General features: G+C 35.0%; 1 protein-coding gene across 2 annotated transcripts in view; it reads left to right on the top strand.

Annotated features, from left to right (window-relative positions):
* LOC111086989 (cation channel sperm-associated protein subunit gamma 2-like) overlaps window positions 1-3,000 on the top strand; it is a 100,323-nt gene extending 97,323 nt beyond the window's left edge. For both annotated transcript variants that reach the window (XM_022391994.1, XM_022391993.1), the window contains one exon: window positions 481-3,000. In XM_022391994.1, coding sequence (XP_022247702.1) covers window positions 481-567 — 87 coding nt within the window. In that variant the 3' untranslated portion in view covers window positions 568-3,000. The remainder of the gene's footprint in view (window positions 1-480) is intronic.
* The last annotated feature ends 14,498 nt before the right edge of the window (window positions 3,001-17,498 follow it).

Raw genomic sequence — 17,498 nt, 5'->3', positions numbered from 1 at the left:
GAGAGGAAGTTCATAAAAGAAGTTAGTTACATCAGTGAAGTTAGCTGGTGTGTGAGTTTAGCTCTAATGGGTGCTTTCTAAAGTGAAAGTTTCACAGTTTGTGTTGTAACAACAGGGATAGAGAAGAAGAATTTGTCTGATCAGTTGGGTTCTAAAGTAATTAAACCAGCCTTTGTGGACTTTTGACATAAAACAGAATTATTTAAAGCTCTTGATACAACTGTGGTAACCCACGGGTAACATAAGTGAATTTATCACTGACTCTTTTGTGATAACTGACCTTTGATCTCTATTAATACCCTAGGACAAAATCTTATCTATAGTCCCAGTGCTTATCTGTTTTTAATCTCTAAGTCAAAAGATTAATACATACATGATTCAGGTTTTTATATAGCTTATTATTTGAAAGGTTTCTGTGTATATGCATTATGAGCATGTTTGTTTTTGTGCTAGAAAACTTCATTTTCATTTTTTCTGTAGGCCTTTTCTTGGAAAATCCTGAACTTCAAAGACCACAAGAATATCCACGAAAAAATATATTTTAAACGTTTTCCTCTCATCACATAAACTTCTAATGATACTTAAGAATGATGCACTTCTATTCTCACTCCTTCTCATGCTGTTTCGCAGAGATTTACAGTTTTAATTTGATAATATAATTACTACTTAGTCATTAAGAATGATGCAATTCTATCCACATTCTTTCTCATCCTGTTTCTCAAAGATTTACAATTTTCATTTGATAATATAACTACTACTAATTACTTACTAAAGTGAATGTATTTCTATCCACACTCCTTCACATGCTATTTCTGTGACATTTACAGCTTTTATTTGATAATATAACTACTACTAGTTATTAAGAATGATTTATTTCTATCCACATTCCATCTTATGCTGTTTCTATCACATGTACAGTTTTATTTGATAACTAATACTAGCTATTAAGAATGCACATTTCTGTCCACGCTCATTCTTATGCTGATTTTCTGGGATTTACTATTTTCATGTGATAATATACCTACTAGTGGTTATTAAGAATGATTTATATTCTATCCACATTTCTTCTTATGCTGTTTCTATCACATTTATAGTTTTTATTTGATAAATATTACTAGCTATTAAGAATGCACATTTCTGTCCACCTCATTCTTATGCTGATTTTCTGGGATTTACTATTCTCATTTGATAATATACCCACGAGTAGTTATTAAAAATGATGTATTTCTATCCACACTTCTTCTTATGTTGTTTCTCAAAGATTTACAGTTTTCATTTGATAACTACTACTAGCTATTAAGAATGCATATTTCTGTCCACACTCATTCTTATGCTGATTTTCTGGGATTTACTATTCTCATTTGATAATATACCTACTAGTAGTTATTAAAAATGATGTATTTCTATCCACACTCCTTCTTATGTTGTTTCTCAAAGATTTACAGTTTTCATTTGATAACTACTTCTGATTACTAAAGTGGATGTATTTCTACCTATACTCCTTGATGTGTAATTTCAGTGAAATTTGGTTTTCATTTGATAATTTAACTACTACTAGTTATTAAGAATGATGCCTTTCTATCCACACTCTTTCTCATACTGTTTCTCAAAGTTTTGCAGTTTTCATTAAATAACATAACTACTACTGATTACTGAGGTGGATGTATTTCTATCCACACTCTTTCATGTGCTATGTCTGTGAAAGTTACAGTTTTGATTTGATAATATAATTTCTACTAGTTATTAAGAGTGACACATTTCTATCCACACTCCTTCTTATGCTGTTTCTCTGGGATTTATAGTGTTCATTTGATAATATAACTACTACTAGTTATTAAGAATGATGCCTTTCTATCCACACCCTTTCTCATACTGTTTCTCAAAGTTTTGCAGTTTTCATTAAATAATATAACTACTACTGATTACTGAGGTGGATGAATTTCTATCCACATTCCTTCTTATCCTGTTTCTATAAGATTTGCAGTTTTCATGTGATAATATAACTACTACTAATTACTGGGAATGATGTATTTTAATCAACACTTCTTCTGAAGTTGTTTCTTTGAGATTTACAGTTTTCATTTGGTAATATTACTACTACTAGTTATTAAAAATGGTGCAATTTTATTCACTTTACTTCTCATGCTGTTTTGCAGAGGTTTACAGTTTTCATTTTGTAATATAACAACTACTGATTATTCATAATGATGCACTTCTATCCTCACTCCTTCTCATGCTGTTTCTCTAAGATTTAGTTTTCATTTGATAATGTAACTACTACTAGTTAGCAAGAATGGTTCATTTCTGTTCACACTCCTTCTCACGCTGTTTCTCAGAGATTTACAGTTGTCATTTGATAATATAACTGCTACTGATTACTAAGAATGATGGATTTCTATCCACACTCCTTCTTATGTTGTTTCTCTGAGATATGCAGTTTTAATTTCATTACTACTTATAAACAATTTTTATGTCTCCCCAGTTTGCCAAGATAGTGTCATGTTTATGAAAGTTTTATTTCACATATTATATCATCATAGTCCTTCCAAAGTTGCAAAGAAATTTCCAAAAATCAGAAAATTATGTTATCAATAGTACCAGAAGTTATGGAAACTTTATGGTTCAGGTTTAATTTAGAAATGACTGTGATAACTTGTATTTCTTTCCTAGTACAAAAAGTTTCAGTTAATGAGATTTTATTATCTCATTCTTTATAGAATGAAATACACATAAACAAATAATTTAAATATTAGTGAAAGAGATTTTGTTACAGGTTTGTGGTAACAGTACCATCTGATATTTTGTTTGTTGTTGTTGTTTTTTTGCTTTTAATAACTAGTTGAAAGTACCATAAATAACCAGTGTTAAAAACTGGTCTCTGATAAATAAGAATATAAGTTATATTAGCCACAAGTGAAATGTATTAAAAAGTAAATACTCCTGTTATAAGATTTAACATTTCTTTCTCTTTATTCATTAGTATCAGTATTTTTTCAGAAAGTTGTACTCTTCTTTTCATTTGGTTTCTGATATTTTATACAGTATACATAAAAGTTTATTATTCTGAGATATGTGTAAGTTCTTGCACTTCCTTTACATATTTTTTGATACTGTGAAGTTTTCTTATAAAACCTCATCTTAAACATAACTCAGTAAGGTTTCCTTATAAAACCTTGTCTTAAACATAACACCATGAAATTTTCTTATAAAACCTCATCTTCAACATAACTCCTTTTAAAACTTCATCTTAAATACAACTCAGTAAGGTTTCCTTATAAAACTTCATCTTAAACAGAACTCATTAAGGTTTCCTTATAAAACCTTGTCTTAAACGTAACTCAGTAAGGTTTCCTTATAAAACTTCATCTTAAACAGAACTCATTAAGGTTTCCTTATAAAACCTTGTCTTAAACAGAACTCAGTAAGGTTTCCTTATAAAACCTTGTCTTAAACGTAACTCAGTAAGGTTTCTTTATAAAACTTCATCTTAAACAGAACTCATTAAGGTTTCCTTATAAAACCTTGTCTTAAACAGAACTCAGTAAGGTTTCCTTATAAAACTCCATCTTAAACAGAACTCATTAAGATTTCCTTATAAAACCTTGTCTTAAATGTAACTCAGTAAGGTTTCCTTATAAAACTTCATCTTAAACAGAACTCATTAAGGTTTCCTTATAATACCTTGTCTTAAACAGAACTCAGTAAGGTTTCCTTATAAAACTTCATCTTAAATAGAACTCATTAAGGTTTCCTTATAAAACCTTGTCTTAAACATAACTCCGTAAGGTTTCCTTATAAAACTTCATCTTAAACAGAACTCATTAAGGTTTCCTTATAAAACTTCATCTTAAACAGAACTCATTAAGGTTTCCTTATAAAACCATGTCTTAAACATAACTCAGTAAGGTTTCCTTATAAAACCTCATCTTAAACATAATTCTGTAAGGTTTCCCTATAAAAACCTTGTCTTAAACATAACACCATAAGGTTTCCTTATAAAACTTCATCATAGACATAACTTAGTAAGGTTTCTTTATAAAACCTTGTCTTAAACATAACACCATGAAATTTTCTTATAAAACTTTATTTTCAACATAACGTGGTGAGGTTTTCTTATAAAACCTTGCCTTAAAATAAGTATTTTTATGGCAGCCAAACATTTATGAAACAAGATTTATATAATTATAATATAAAATGTTTGTTATCATTACACACAGGCTGTAATAAGCTTGTTCTCAGACCACATGAGTGATACTTTTCTTACTGCATAATTCATGAGATAATTGCTCTTACAAGTGTAAAAAATAAAAGTGTACAATAATTCCTGTAAATTAATTCTGTAAAAGTACTGGAGAGAACAATACAGATTATTATCAATGAATGTTCACTGTAAAAGATATTGCGAGAGCTAAAACTTTCCTGATTTGAAAGAAAATTATATTAAATTCTGAAGTTTGTACTTTATAAGAATGCCACTGATTGGTAATTTGAAAGTTAAATTTTTGTAAACATTGTTTTAAAGGGGTAACTCTGGGGTGGACAAAACAAAAACAAAAAATCTTTTATACAGAGGCTTCATTCATCATTAGCCCTGGTAAGGATTTTAAAAAATTAGAATGAAAGATAGAATCATATTCTCCTATAGCATGTTCTAACATGGTTGAGCTTGTAGGTGATTTGAAGTTGGCATGTTTTTATACATGTTAATAGTTTTCTTTTTGTAAAACCAATATAGCCTTTGTGGTAGCAAGGACAAATATATTTATAAACTACTAACAATGACTGTAAAATTAGTCTCTAGTCCTTAAAGTTAAAGAAAGAGAGTAAGCAATAATTAGGTTTACCTAATAATTAAGTTACCTTAATTGTGCTTGTGGGTATACCCTACAGACAACCTGTTTCAGCTGATTCTTAATAACTATAAATATATCTACCCCTAAATGGTAAACTGATGACTAAAGGGTATTCAAACACTTCAGTTGAATATACAGAACATAAACTTTGCTTATTAAAATAAGTACAAAGTATTTGGTCAATCATATCACATAGAAACATATTTTTGCATAAACAAATCTTGATGTTAGTAAATTCCTTATGGATGGCTTGATAAATGATAGATATTTTATATCATGGTGAAATAATATTTTAATTAGATTTTCTTTAAAAATTGAAATATAAACTTGCGAATGTTTTGCTGTTTCACTGCACTTTCAATTCCACATCTAAAAACCTGAAGAAGGTATTCCAGCACAGTAACAAGTTGACTTAAAACTGAAACTAAGAAAATGTTTATTCATGATAACAGAGGTGAAGTTTCTCAATCACGTTGTGAAGAAAGATGCAGTCTTGATAAACCTGACTATGAGAGCTATGGTGAAAGATCGATCTGGAGACATGACCTGTTGTCAGCCCTTACAAAAGTAAGGGCACACTTTCGAGATAATGAGGAATGTGACCAAGTATCCCAATTCTAAAGTTTATTCAAATGCTGGCTTACCTATGCCAAACCTATGTTTCTATTGGACACCAATGCAAGAAGTAATGGAGTCAGAGTAGTGTTATTGCTCTTACAAGACAAAGTAGGATATTTAATCCCATTCACTAGTCATATGCTCCTGGTTTCAAAATCAGATCATTTATGACACAAAATGAATGCACTTAAAGTTGCAGCATGAAATAAAGATGAAGAATTCACTTACCTATGTTATATCAAAATATTATCTGCCCCATCCTAGATTACGTAGTACTGGTAATCAGTACAAATGCTACAAAGATAGATAAGATTGAAAGGATACAAAACACCTGTTTAAGATTAGTCACAGAATCTTCTTCAGCCACCTACATAAAAGACCTGTTACTAGCACCTAACAATCTTCAGCAGCACTGCAGAGCACAAACAAAATTCTTCACTATGGCCTTGTACTGTTTACCATGCATTCCATCATTGAGCCACTGCCTTTTCCCATTGTTATTGTCTAAAAAGGTGCCTCAGGAGACACTGACAGATGTATAGGTACTACACAGTCACCACCAGATCTTGGATGCTCTCTATGTTGAATAGAAACCTGCACCACTTGGATCTGTGATAATCAGTCTAGAGAGAAACTGTAGAAATTGAGCAGGAAATGAAGTATAAAAGCCTGTCATCAACTATATGAATACCATTGTGGTTAGTCACATGTCTTCTTAGCTTCAGATGATGCCTACATCACATATAGCAAGAGAGCTGGTTGAACATCCATCATCTCATGGCCGCAAAAGTTTCCTGTATAAGGCTAGTAGAGTATTGCACCTTCCCACAAGGTACACATGGATGTAGTTAGAATCTATAAAGTAAGTTCTCCTTTGGCTTGCTGAAAATAATGCCAACATTATATCTTTGCCTGACTCACATAACATTCACAGTGGTTTTTTCCTAGATGAATGGCAGAAAGCAAAGCAGCTGCAGGGTAAGACCATCATCATGATGTATGTGACAGGCAGGGATGGGGCAAATACTGGAGGTCAGTAATCAAATACAAGTATGAATACTTTATATTTTTTATGAATATGAAAATGAATACAGGTAAAATGCTAAGTATTCATGAATACGTTGTCAGCTAATAAGCCATAATGATAAAACAGCAGATGATAAGATTTCAATACTTTTATTTTATGAAACAAACTTTTTAGGAAATGAAACAAACATTTGAGCAGATAATAACATTTCAATACTTTTATTTTTCAAAATGCAATAACAAAGTTTTAGAACAAAAAATATATTTTTAAAGGAAACTAATAGATATTATAATTGTCTATTGTTCTTTATAAGCATTAGTCTCTCAAATGTTTTGTCAGTGAGGTGGCAGTGATCAGGTCTGAGGGTTTTGCCTCCAATGCTAAATAAATGCTCAATGGGAGCAGAGGATGCTGGAACACTCAGGTAGCATTTACCTAGTAGAGATAGGGTAGGAAAGTTTTTTTCATAGATCTTTCAATAATCTAAAGGGTTGCTTTCTTCACAAATGCAAAGATCATCGAGATAGGTGATGACCTCTGTATCCTCTGAAGATGAGTGGCTAATTTCATGTAGACAGCAAAGAAACCAAAGAGCTTACTTATTGTTGAAGAAATTTTCTTGACTTCTTGCTGCAGGAGCATTCGACTGGATTCATAGACCATAGGTCTAGTGAAACATCAGTCAGGTTTAAATCTGGGATCCAATGCTGCAGCCAAGCAGGAGACACTTTGTTGCTCATACTGAGTCAGCTGGGCATGAACAGATTTCTTCAGTGCAGAGACAAGATTGAAATTATGTCTGGATTGCTAATGTCAATCTCAGTCATCAGCCCATAAACACATGGTACTACATAACTGGGAGTAACAATGTTCTGACCCTCAGTGAAATCTGTTGCCTCTTTAAAAGGTGTCAGTATTGTTACCAAATCTGAAAAGTAAATTTTGATGTACAAGTATCTAGATTACCCAACTTCTACTAGGGAAACTTCAATAAAAACTTAATCATCTATATTTCTGAGTTCCATCATGTTGGTGTTACTGACTGAACTGTGACTTCTCCCTCAAGTAAATCAGTTACTTGCATTGATTTTCGAATGTAGGACATGATGACTGATGCTTTGAAAATTACTTTCAGCAGTGTCCCAGTTTTTTCCTGTTATCCCTATTACCATCTCTCACACTAAGTAGTGTTTGCAGTTCCGACTCAGGCAAGCAGAAAGCATTGATCATGTTATATGCATTATCAGGTGTCACATATAACACTTTGTGGTTGATGTTAAAGAGATTTGTTGTTCCATCATATTTAGCTGCAATGTTATCAGATGGGTGATGCCCCATGAAATGCCAACAATCTAGAATGACTAGTGACTCCAAGAAAGCTGTACATTTGTCTGCTACTTCAAATATCCACAGTGACATTGATTTTGGGAACAAGTTTCAGTAGAGAAATTATTTCTTTTTTTTTTACTTTATCCAAACTGTTCTTGATCAACATTGTGAACAGATGCTTGCGACTGGGAAGAATATACCAAGAATCCATCGCTGCCATTACATCTTGAAAATCTTTTGACACCACCACAGAGAAGGGTTGTAGTGTATGGGCAATAAAATTGACGAGTTTGTTAGTGATGTGCTTCTGAAGAGGGTGTGTAGACTTATATTTAGTTTATTCTGTACAGTACACTGCTATTGTAGGCTGCTGTACCTGGACAGAAGTATCAGAGACAGATGTAGACTTCTGTAGTTCTGCCTCATGATTACGCTAGAAATACAAAAGTGTACCTCACTTATATAATATAGAATGTAGTTCATGATAAAAATATAATAATAAATAAAAATGATGAATATCGTCCAAAACATGAGAAATTTAGTTTAAGTATAGAGTATAGTTTATAATTAAAACATATAATACTAAATAAATTAAAGTAATAAAGAATATAGTTTAACATGCATGACAGATTTAGTTTCCATATATAATTTACATAGAATATAGTTCATATTAACAAAAATAATAAAAATGACTTACCTTCAGACATGTCAACAGGTTAAAAGTGGTTTTTCCTGAAACAGAAATAGTCAGCTCACAATATTTACACTTTGCCTTGATGTGATCAGATCTAACAGCGGGAAGTATGTAGTGTTCATGTACCACTAAAGGCAGCTTAGTAGTCATCTCAAATGAATTGACTGGATTAATAACCATGTAATACAATAACTTTTAAGGTGGTTGGGGAGTAGTGACCTGGTTTAACCCTCTTGCCACAGACACCCTTTACTGTGTATGTCACGATGTTTTTAGAAAGTTACGTTCAGAAATTTAATTAAACTACTTTTTGTTCATGTTATAGCAATTAATATAGCATAAAATCGTAGCTAATAATCCATATTTAAATAGTATATAAGTTTTAAGTTCTTAATTTTATAAGACAAGATTTTTCAAAATCCTGAATTTCCCCTAATGTGAGAAATGTGACCATTTTCTCTAGGCATTCCCTCTTCTCTTAACTTATTTGCCACCCCTCCAAGAAGTAGGAAATTTAACTTAAATTACTCATTATAATGTTGTTATTGCTCAGGCAAAGCATAATTTTCATAGCTTTCAATTTTGTTTGGTTACATAGCCATCAAATAGAAAATCAGACTCCTATTGCCACACCCACCTGTCACATATCCTCTTCTTCAGGATTTGTTAATAGTTCTCTCTGACGTTTTATACTATATTACTTATAGCGCTCGAGTTTTGGGTCTTATTTTAAGTTTATTACACTTTATATGTGATCCTTTGTGCTAACTCTTTTATCAAGATTGATGTTCCACTCATGGACCACGGACCCGATTTTACCAATGGTAAATTACCTCTTCTTTCACCTTACATTGCCATTTTTGGAGATTCTATTATTAAATACTTGTATCAACACATTTCAACGTTAAAGACCAACATGTTTTAATTAAATTCATTAGTGGAGCCACTTGACCTTTTAGACTGTATATCTTTACTGCCACAGAATGTAAAATACCTAATTCTTCATGTTGGAACTAACAACCTCAAACGGAACTCAACTTTATGACTGTTTTAATGACCTATAAACCTTACTGTTACATATTTTGACTCTCCGTCCTGACCTTCTCGTATGTTAATAGACATACTGATGATCTCTTTCTAAGACAAGTCTGTACTACTGACACTTTAATTCACAAATTCAATGCTCTCTCACATGACCTATGTTGACGTAACCCACGCTTGTCTTTCCTTTACAACACTAACTTGAAAGCAGAAGACATTTCTTAGCAAAGGACAGTTTACATCTTTCCTTCCAAGTAATCGTTTCCCTATCCTGTAATTTCTGCTTCTTTATTACCAACTTTATTCTTCCTCGCCTACAAACTAATGCTGTATACTCCAGCATAAACCAACCAAACACCCCTAGTCCTAAATCTCCTTCAACCTCTTCTATTCCCAATACCCCTATCTCATTAAAAACCCTCAATCCGAAAAGCATCTGTATGCCACACCTCTACTACACTTCCAAACCCTGTTTCTCCTGGAACTGTCCCAAACTCTAATTGTGTCCCTTCGCCTAAATGTCTAACCTATGCTGAAGTTACAGCTTCCACTTTTATTTCTAGTAACCTTTCCCTAAGCACTAAACCTAATACCCAATCCACGAATCCTGCCTCAGTCACAACCTTTCAACCCAAAGTACATACATCTGTATGCCACACTTCTATACTTCCAAATTCCATTTCTATTACTACTTCCCCTGGAACTATTCCAAAGTCTACATTTGACCCTTCTCCTAAATTCTCCACTCATGCAGAAGTTACGGCTTTTCACTCTTATTCCTAATAACCTTCTAGTAAGTCTTGAGCCTGATGACCTTCCAAATTTCACAATCTCTGAAACTTTTCTCGTTCCAAAAGCCGAATCTTCTGCACACCTTGAAAAACCTTCCTTCTGGTATCCTCAATATTCCTAGCAATCCTCCACTAAGTTCCAAACCTGATGACTCTGAACCTTCACGTCACATAGGAACATCTTCCACTCTCCTCAAACTAAACCTTCCCTCCATTACAACTTCTCAATCGTATTCTAATCTCAACCCTACCAAAACTTTAAAACGACTTAGAAAACTGAACGAAAAGAGAATGAGATATATTAACCATACTGACGTTTTAGAACAGTATTTACAGTGTCAAACTATACCTAACTCACTTAATCTGAATTCACCAGTTACCATAGGGGCCAATGACAAACTATTTGTTTACAATGGAAGAAAATCCTCCATTCCACCTCAGTTGCACTTATGAAGCTCACACAAGAATTCTGCAAATCCACAATAGCCGATCTTGATAAGAACATTGCCATTATAAATTCAGAGAACACAATTTCTACTACTGAACAAAATAAACTTGATGTTTTTATTAACAAAACAAAAAGGTCTTTCGAAAATCACGCGATAAACAAACACATCATGATCTTCCACATAAAAGTAAAGGATTATCTCACCAAAATCTTATTGTCTGTTCACAACGAAATAATAACTTTAAACAATCCCCTACTGACGCTACCTGTGAATCGTTGACCAATAACTCAAACTTCACCCACTCCTGAATCACTAGACATGTCAAACCACCACTACTAGGAGAAAAAAAAGCACCCAGACCTATCTATAAGTCTTCACAGTTACCAACAACGCCTATCAAAAAACCAACAACCCGCCTCTCAGCCCCAAAACACTTTCTACATCATCGTCGTCAATCTCACCGAACGCTTTAATAATTGACACTTCCCCCGATCTCTACCTACCTGATAAACCTATCTGTGCCTTCCACCAACGACGCCGAGGACTCCATGCCTTTGCCACCTTCCTGGAACCGGATCCTGTTCCACAATAAAACCATGGCGAACATCAGGAGACTCCACAACTCATTCAAAAGCTAATCAATCCCCAGCACCGGACTTCACTTTGCCTTCCCTACATACTTCTTCTCGCTATCCGGGCACTGGTAACGGATTGGTCGTTCGCAGTGAAAGTGGGTTTTCTCGGGGTACTCCCGTTTCCCTCACATTAAATTATTGGCATATGATTTTCAGATCCCCGCCGCCCTGATGGACCATCTGTCTGATATCGGCCGTTTAGTTTAGTTTACTTTGCCCTTCACTTTTTATTGTTTATCGTTACTCTCACGTTTACCTTTTGAAATTTACACATCTTGTCTGCATTAATTTCCTGTTTTCTCAAGTTAAGCCCATATTCCTAGGCCACGCGCGGGGGGAAGGAGGATTGTTTAATCTTCGAGCACCCTAGATTAGTAATTATTTCTTCGGAAATAATTATTTTTAAATCTAAATAACTGCCAGAAACGAACGAAAAGGTCACCCTTTGTTCTCCTGAAGAAGAATAGTCAACTATTGGAAAGCGCTCGAGTTTTGGGTCTTATCTTAAGTTTATTACACTTTATATGTGATCCTTTGTGCTAACTATTTTATCAAGATTACTTATAACCAATAGAAATCCAAGGTTTTCATCTATCAAATGGTGTGTTATATTATATTGTTTTCTGCACAGAGAAGTGTTAATTTCTCTTTCAGTAAAAACTTCCTTCCAAATGGAAAACTTTCTCGTGGGAACAAAGCTGGTACTTAAAGAGAAATTAACATGTGAGAGATATATAATAATTACAATCTAGAAATTTGACGAGTACAAAGGTCAACATTTACTCTTACAATATTAAGTATTCACTAAATCATTCAGCAAATACGAATACTATGCCATTGAATTCGAATACAAATACTTTAATTTTCCCTACAAAAGTATTCAAATACAAGTATGAATACTCCTAAAGCTGTATTTGAATGCATTCAGATATGAATACTTCATGTCTTGTAGCGGGTCATGCAAGAGTAATGTTATACAAAGATGCTAACAACATTGCAAGAGAAGCTCTTATGTCAAATCCAGTACAACTTTTCCAGCAGGATATCACTAGTAAAGCAAAAACAATTATGGAAGGTATTCGTCAATGTTTAGAAAAGTATTACATGGCATAGTTAGGGAAAGCAAAAGATGATCAATCAATAGGACAGTATATAGCTACCAGTAACATCAATGAGAAATTATCATGTACCTTGTCTAGCTTCCATCTAACTTCCATCTAGGCATCTAGCTTCCATTTGGGGTGCTGACATGTTGGCACAACCACGTGACTGTCACCTAGTATATAATTCAACTCAATTGCATAAGTGGCCCAAATTATAACTCTCAGATGGAAAGGATTAGCAGTGAAAAAGGGTTTAGACCATTTCCTCTAGTGATTCAAGCAAGTTACTGATTAGAAAGGGTAGAATCAGAGTCAAAGGTGCTGAATTTAGTGCTTTACACCCTAGAGCACTTGGATAAGGAGACACTTGAAGATTGTGCTAGTTGTACTAAAGATTTGGTTTTGTGGAAACTAAGCAAACCATATGGCCAAGTTCAAAGCTTAAACATAAATTTTATATGAAAATGTAGCTGAGACAATTTGAGATTATATGGGAAGGCATTCCTAAACATGTCTTCTTTTGATTACAATAAGCTGCTCATCAATAAATCTACTGAGGGTTTATTGAATGAACCCACATAGTTCAATGATGAGGAACCCACTTTGAGATTAATAATGCTTGGAGACGGTTTCATCATCATGTACATTTACTGTTATGTTAAACTTATATTAAAGTTTTTCTTCATTACCCATTCAAGCCATCTCCAAGCATTATGAACCCACATAGTATTAAATGTCCCTCAGGGACATCTCACATCTGATGAAAATTTGTTTGATGACATGGTTTGAAATAGTAGCAATAAACTATGCACAAGAGTAGATGAAGAACTCAGCAGCAATGGCAGCTGCAGACTCTGCTCCACAACAGCCATGGGGATCCATGATAGTTCTAAAAACTCAATAGAAGCATGGATCACTAATCCTATTACATAAAATACTGCTGCAAGTTATAATGGTGCACTACCATGGTTCCATATGTAAGAAAAGATGCTACTTAGGCCCAGTTAGCATGACTAAACCCTGGTGCAACAGTTAACCAAGAACATAAAGGAAAGAGCCCCTGCTTCAATTGTTATTAACCTGCTTACTAGTTATGGAAATGTCCATATCCTGCTGTACGACAATACTATCAGGTATGAGTACAATTCAGGATGACTCAAAAATAGATGCAGGAAGGTTGATGACAAGTGATAGCAAAGAAGCCTATTGAATTTTTAGTTGTAGCTGGCCAACAGTTTAAATAGGTGCAGAAGTCTGCAGATGATGGTATAATGGGCAGTTCAGATTTATCTAGATATTCCAAAAATAAACATGGAGCTGTGGTTGAGTTTCTAGTGTATTTTGGAGCTATCAGGGCCTTTCTTGGCCTTGCCATGTATCATGTGCTCTATGAAAAGCCACCACTCTGATTTAATTCTGACAAATGGCCAAAAGTTAAATATGAGTAGAGGGACATGTCTCCCACTTTGTCCTACCAATAAGGCTCACTGAGAGATAGTTTTTCTGATCTGGGATCAAGCATTGTTATCTTATGGAAGGACCTATTGTGAAAATTATTTGCTAATGTATCTTGTTCAAGATTAAACCTATACAGACCCATATCCACTGTTAACTTCATAACGCTATAAATAATCTAGCGTTTGGATCAAGTTCTCGCATTCTCATTCAAATTTTCAATTTCAAATCTTTTCTCTCTGGTTTTGTTCTCAGTGTCTGATTTATTTTGTGTTGGGCAACACTTATGAAAAGAGTTTGTCAAAAGTTTCATATATGTATGCCACATATACTGCATACACATATTCACAAACATATATTTACACACAGGTAAGTTTTAACGTATTGCCTCACTTGCCTCACGCATGCTTACAATTAGCACAGTAACCTACTTGTGTATGGATTGGTAATGTGCTGTCACCTATAAGTGATGAAACTCAAAAGGATAGTATAACTTTCATAAAATAAACATTTCCTAACATTTTCCAGATATATTATTTGCTCTGTCCATATCAATACACTCCTTTACCAATGCTGGATAAGTACACTAATCTAAGTGTCGACCAATGGCCCATTTAGTGAAGTAATCAATAACAATTAGTACATAATGAAACTTTGTAGAATGGACAGCAACTGCATGTTGTATAGGTACAAGTGTAGAGGACGACGTTTCAAAAGCCTTTCGTCTTCAGGCCAGTGTATGTAAAAAACTAACTGTGACAGTAATTTAGTTTGAAGGAAGAGAAAACAAACTTTATGTTTGTCTGCCCTTCCCACCTGGGGTGCTCGGGAACTCCTGTTCCCCTTCAACCCCGCGTATGAGATTTAATTGTTCTAGAGAATTTAGTTTTATCTTGTGTTTTCATTATAAACCGAAAAGCCAAAGTGTCCTTGGGAAGTCGTGAAGAAGGTGGAGGAGGCGGGCGCTGTGGCGTCATATGTCCAGAGGCGGTTGAATTGAAGAGGTCCATGAATTTGCGTAAGTTGTACAGACGAACGAACGAGACAGGAAGATCCATATGTGTGTTACATATACTATGTAAATTTTGATTTGGATGGTTTCCAAATTGAGTTCGTTTCTTAACATTGAAATAGATTATAGACCCTTTTCAGGGGGAGCAGGGACCTTAGGTCCGATGCCCGAGAGAAAGTTAGATGTGGGGGAAACTGGAATGCCCGGAGAAAACTCACTTTCACAAGACAGACACTGATAAATCTGTCTGTCCTATACCCTGGCGGTAAGACAATACATGATTAATGTTATACGTACAAAGTGATTCACCCTTTGTGTACTTGTGTTTTTATTATTAATAGTAGTTACTATGTTCTTGTTGACAGAATAGACTGTATAGTGAAGTGTGTTTGGTAGGAGGGCTTGAGATTTTGTGTAGTGCTGAAGACTGTAGTGCTTAATTTGTTTATGTATTGTTACGTCTCTGGTCGTTTGTTAATTTCCCGTAAAAATTCTTCCTGGGGAACTTCAGCGATACAACTTTGCAATATACAGAATTTCCACAGTCACTTTAAATCAAACACGTGCTATAATTCACAACGATTCACGCACTTTACTTACAGTCACTACCGCTCACTTGATTCAATTATCTGTCACTATATTTGTCTATCTGCAATTATATCTCCACTTTATTTGCTGGGCTTATATACAAAAATAGAGGGCGTCTGGCAAACACTAGAGTTGCCAGGAACAGTCACGTCCTTCTAGAAACTCATGACGTGTTACCAGCGTCGCGTGACTTCCGCTGTCGTAACACTGCCCCTTCCTTAGTATTATTCGTCCCGAACAATAGCCACTTACATTAACCCAATAGATAATTAACAATAACTTGATTAAATGTACAGAATTTACAAACACAAAATTAAAATACAACAAAGTCTCCTAATTTTACAGGATGTATCTTCTTCCATACTGGCCTCCATCTCGTTAGCTTCTGCTTCACGTGGAGTTCATCTGCTCCATCAGGAAATGTCCCATTATCGGTAACAGTCACATCAGTGGTAGTAACTTCATGAAGGGCTTCACTGTTTCCCTTCTCTAAACTGGGTAGAATTTCTTCTTCGACAGTGGCTTTTTCAGGTGACACATCTTCAGCAGCATTATTTGTTCTGTTGTTCCCTTCGTTCCAACTGAAATGTCCTGGACCACGATAACACAAAAGCCTGTTGCCATTCACTACCTTTGGTTTATCTCGCCGACCACATTTTATTGGGAAAGTCACGTCTGAGAGACAACCCACTATGTCATATGGGCTTTCCCATGGAGATGACAACTTAGGAGACTTCCCTTTGGTCTTCCTGGGATTATACAACCACACCTTGTCTCCTGGAACAAAACAAACTTCAGTAGATCTCTTATCATAAGATAACTTCATCGAATCAGCAATCGCTTTCAAGTTTGAATGCACTTGATGGTGAATGTCATCCATCCTTTCAGATAACACTTTCACGGACTCTGGTACATTTTCAGGCAACTCTTCATAAGTTGGGCGTTCTGTTGTCAGATCCACTGGCAACCGAAGTCCCTGACTAAACATCAGCTGTCCTGGAGTGTATCCAGTGGCTTCATGCCCTGCTGTTCTATAGGCCATCAACAGTGGAGGGAGTAAGACATCCCAGTCATCTTGGCAGCTATTACAAAACTTTGCCAATTCCTGTCCCAGTGTACAGTTGTACTTTTCTACCATCCCATCAGACTGTGGGTGAAGTGGCATTGTCCTGGTCTTTCAGATGCCAAACAACTTGCAGCATTCATGGAACACAGCTGATTCGAAGTTATGGCCTTGGTCAGAATGCAGTTCGTATGGCATACCAAATCTGAAGAAGAAATCACTAATAACTGAAGCTACAGTTGTAGCTTCCTGATTTGGTATTGCATATGCCTCAGGCCACTTGGTGAAATAATCCATCACTACACAAATGTACTTGTTTCCAGCACGAGTTTGACGCAAAGGATCAGCAATGTCAAAGGCTACTCTTTCCATTGGTGTGCCAACTTGATATAACTTCATTGGAGTACGTTTCTTATGCTTGGGTCCCCTTTTAGCACCATTCTTCCACATCTTGCCTCATACCTATCCAGTAAAATCTCTGTCGAAGGTGACTCAATGTCTTCTTAACTCCGAGATGTCCTCCTGTTAAACTATCATGGGATTGACGCAGCACAACTTCCCGTAACTTCCTCGGTATAACCGTTTGCCAGGTTGTCACTTTTCCATCTGCAGTTTCCCAACTCTGGAGAAGAATACCATCTTCAATAGTTCTTTGTCATACAGCTTAAGCTAGACACCTTCCCCAAGCAGGGCGCAAAACACTTGCTTTTAGAAAATCAATTATTGGCTTCAAATCTTGTATTTCTCCTGCTCTGATTTAATATCTATACCTTGTTCCATTTCACCATCATCAACTCCTTCAGTCACTTTGACTTCAGCTTGATGACACCTGGTTAGCTC

Source organism: Limulus polyphemus, unplaced genomic scaffold, assembly GCF_000517525.1.
Source record: "Limulus polyphemus unplaced genomic scaffold, Limulus_polyphemus-2.1.2 Scaffold1613, whole genome shotgun sequence".
Lineage (NCBI taxonomy): Eukaryota > Metazoa > Arthropoda > Merostomata > Xiphosura > Limulidae > Limulus > Limulus polyphemus.
The sequence above is the reverse complement of the archived record's forward strand: the minus strand, read 5'-3'. Positions and strand labels throughout refer to the sequence as shown.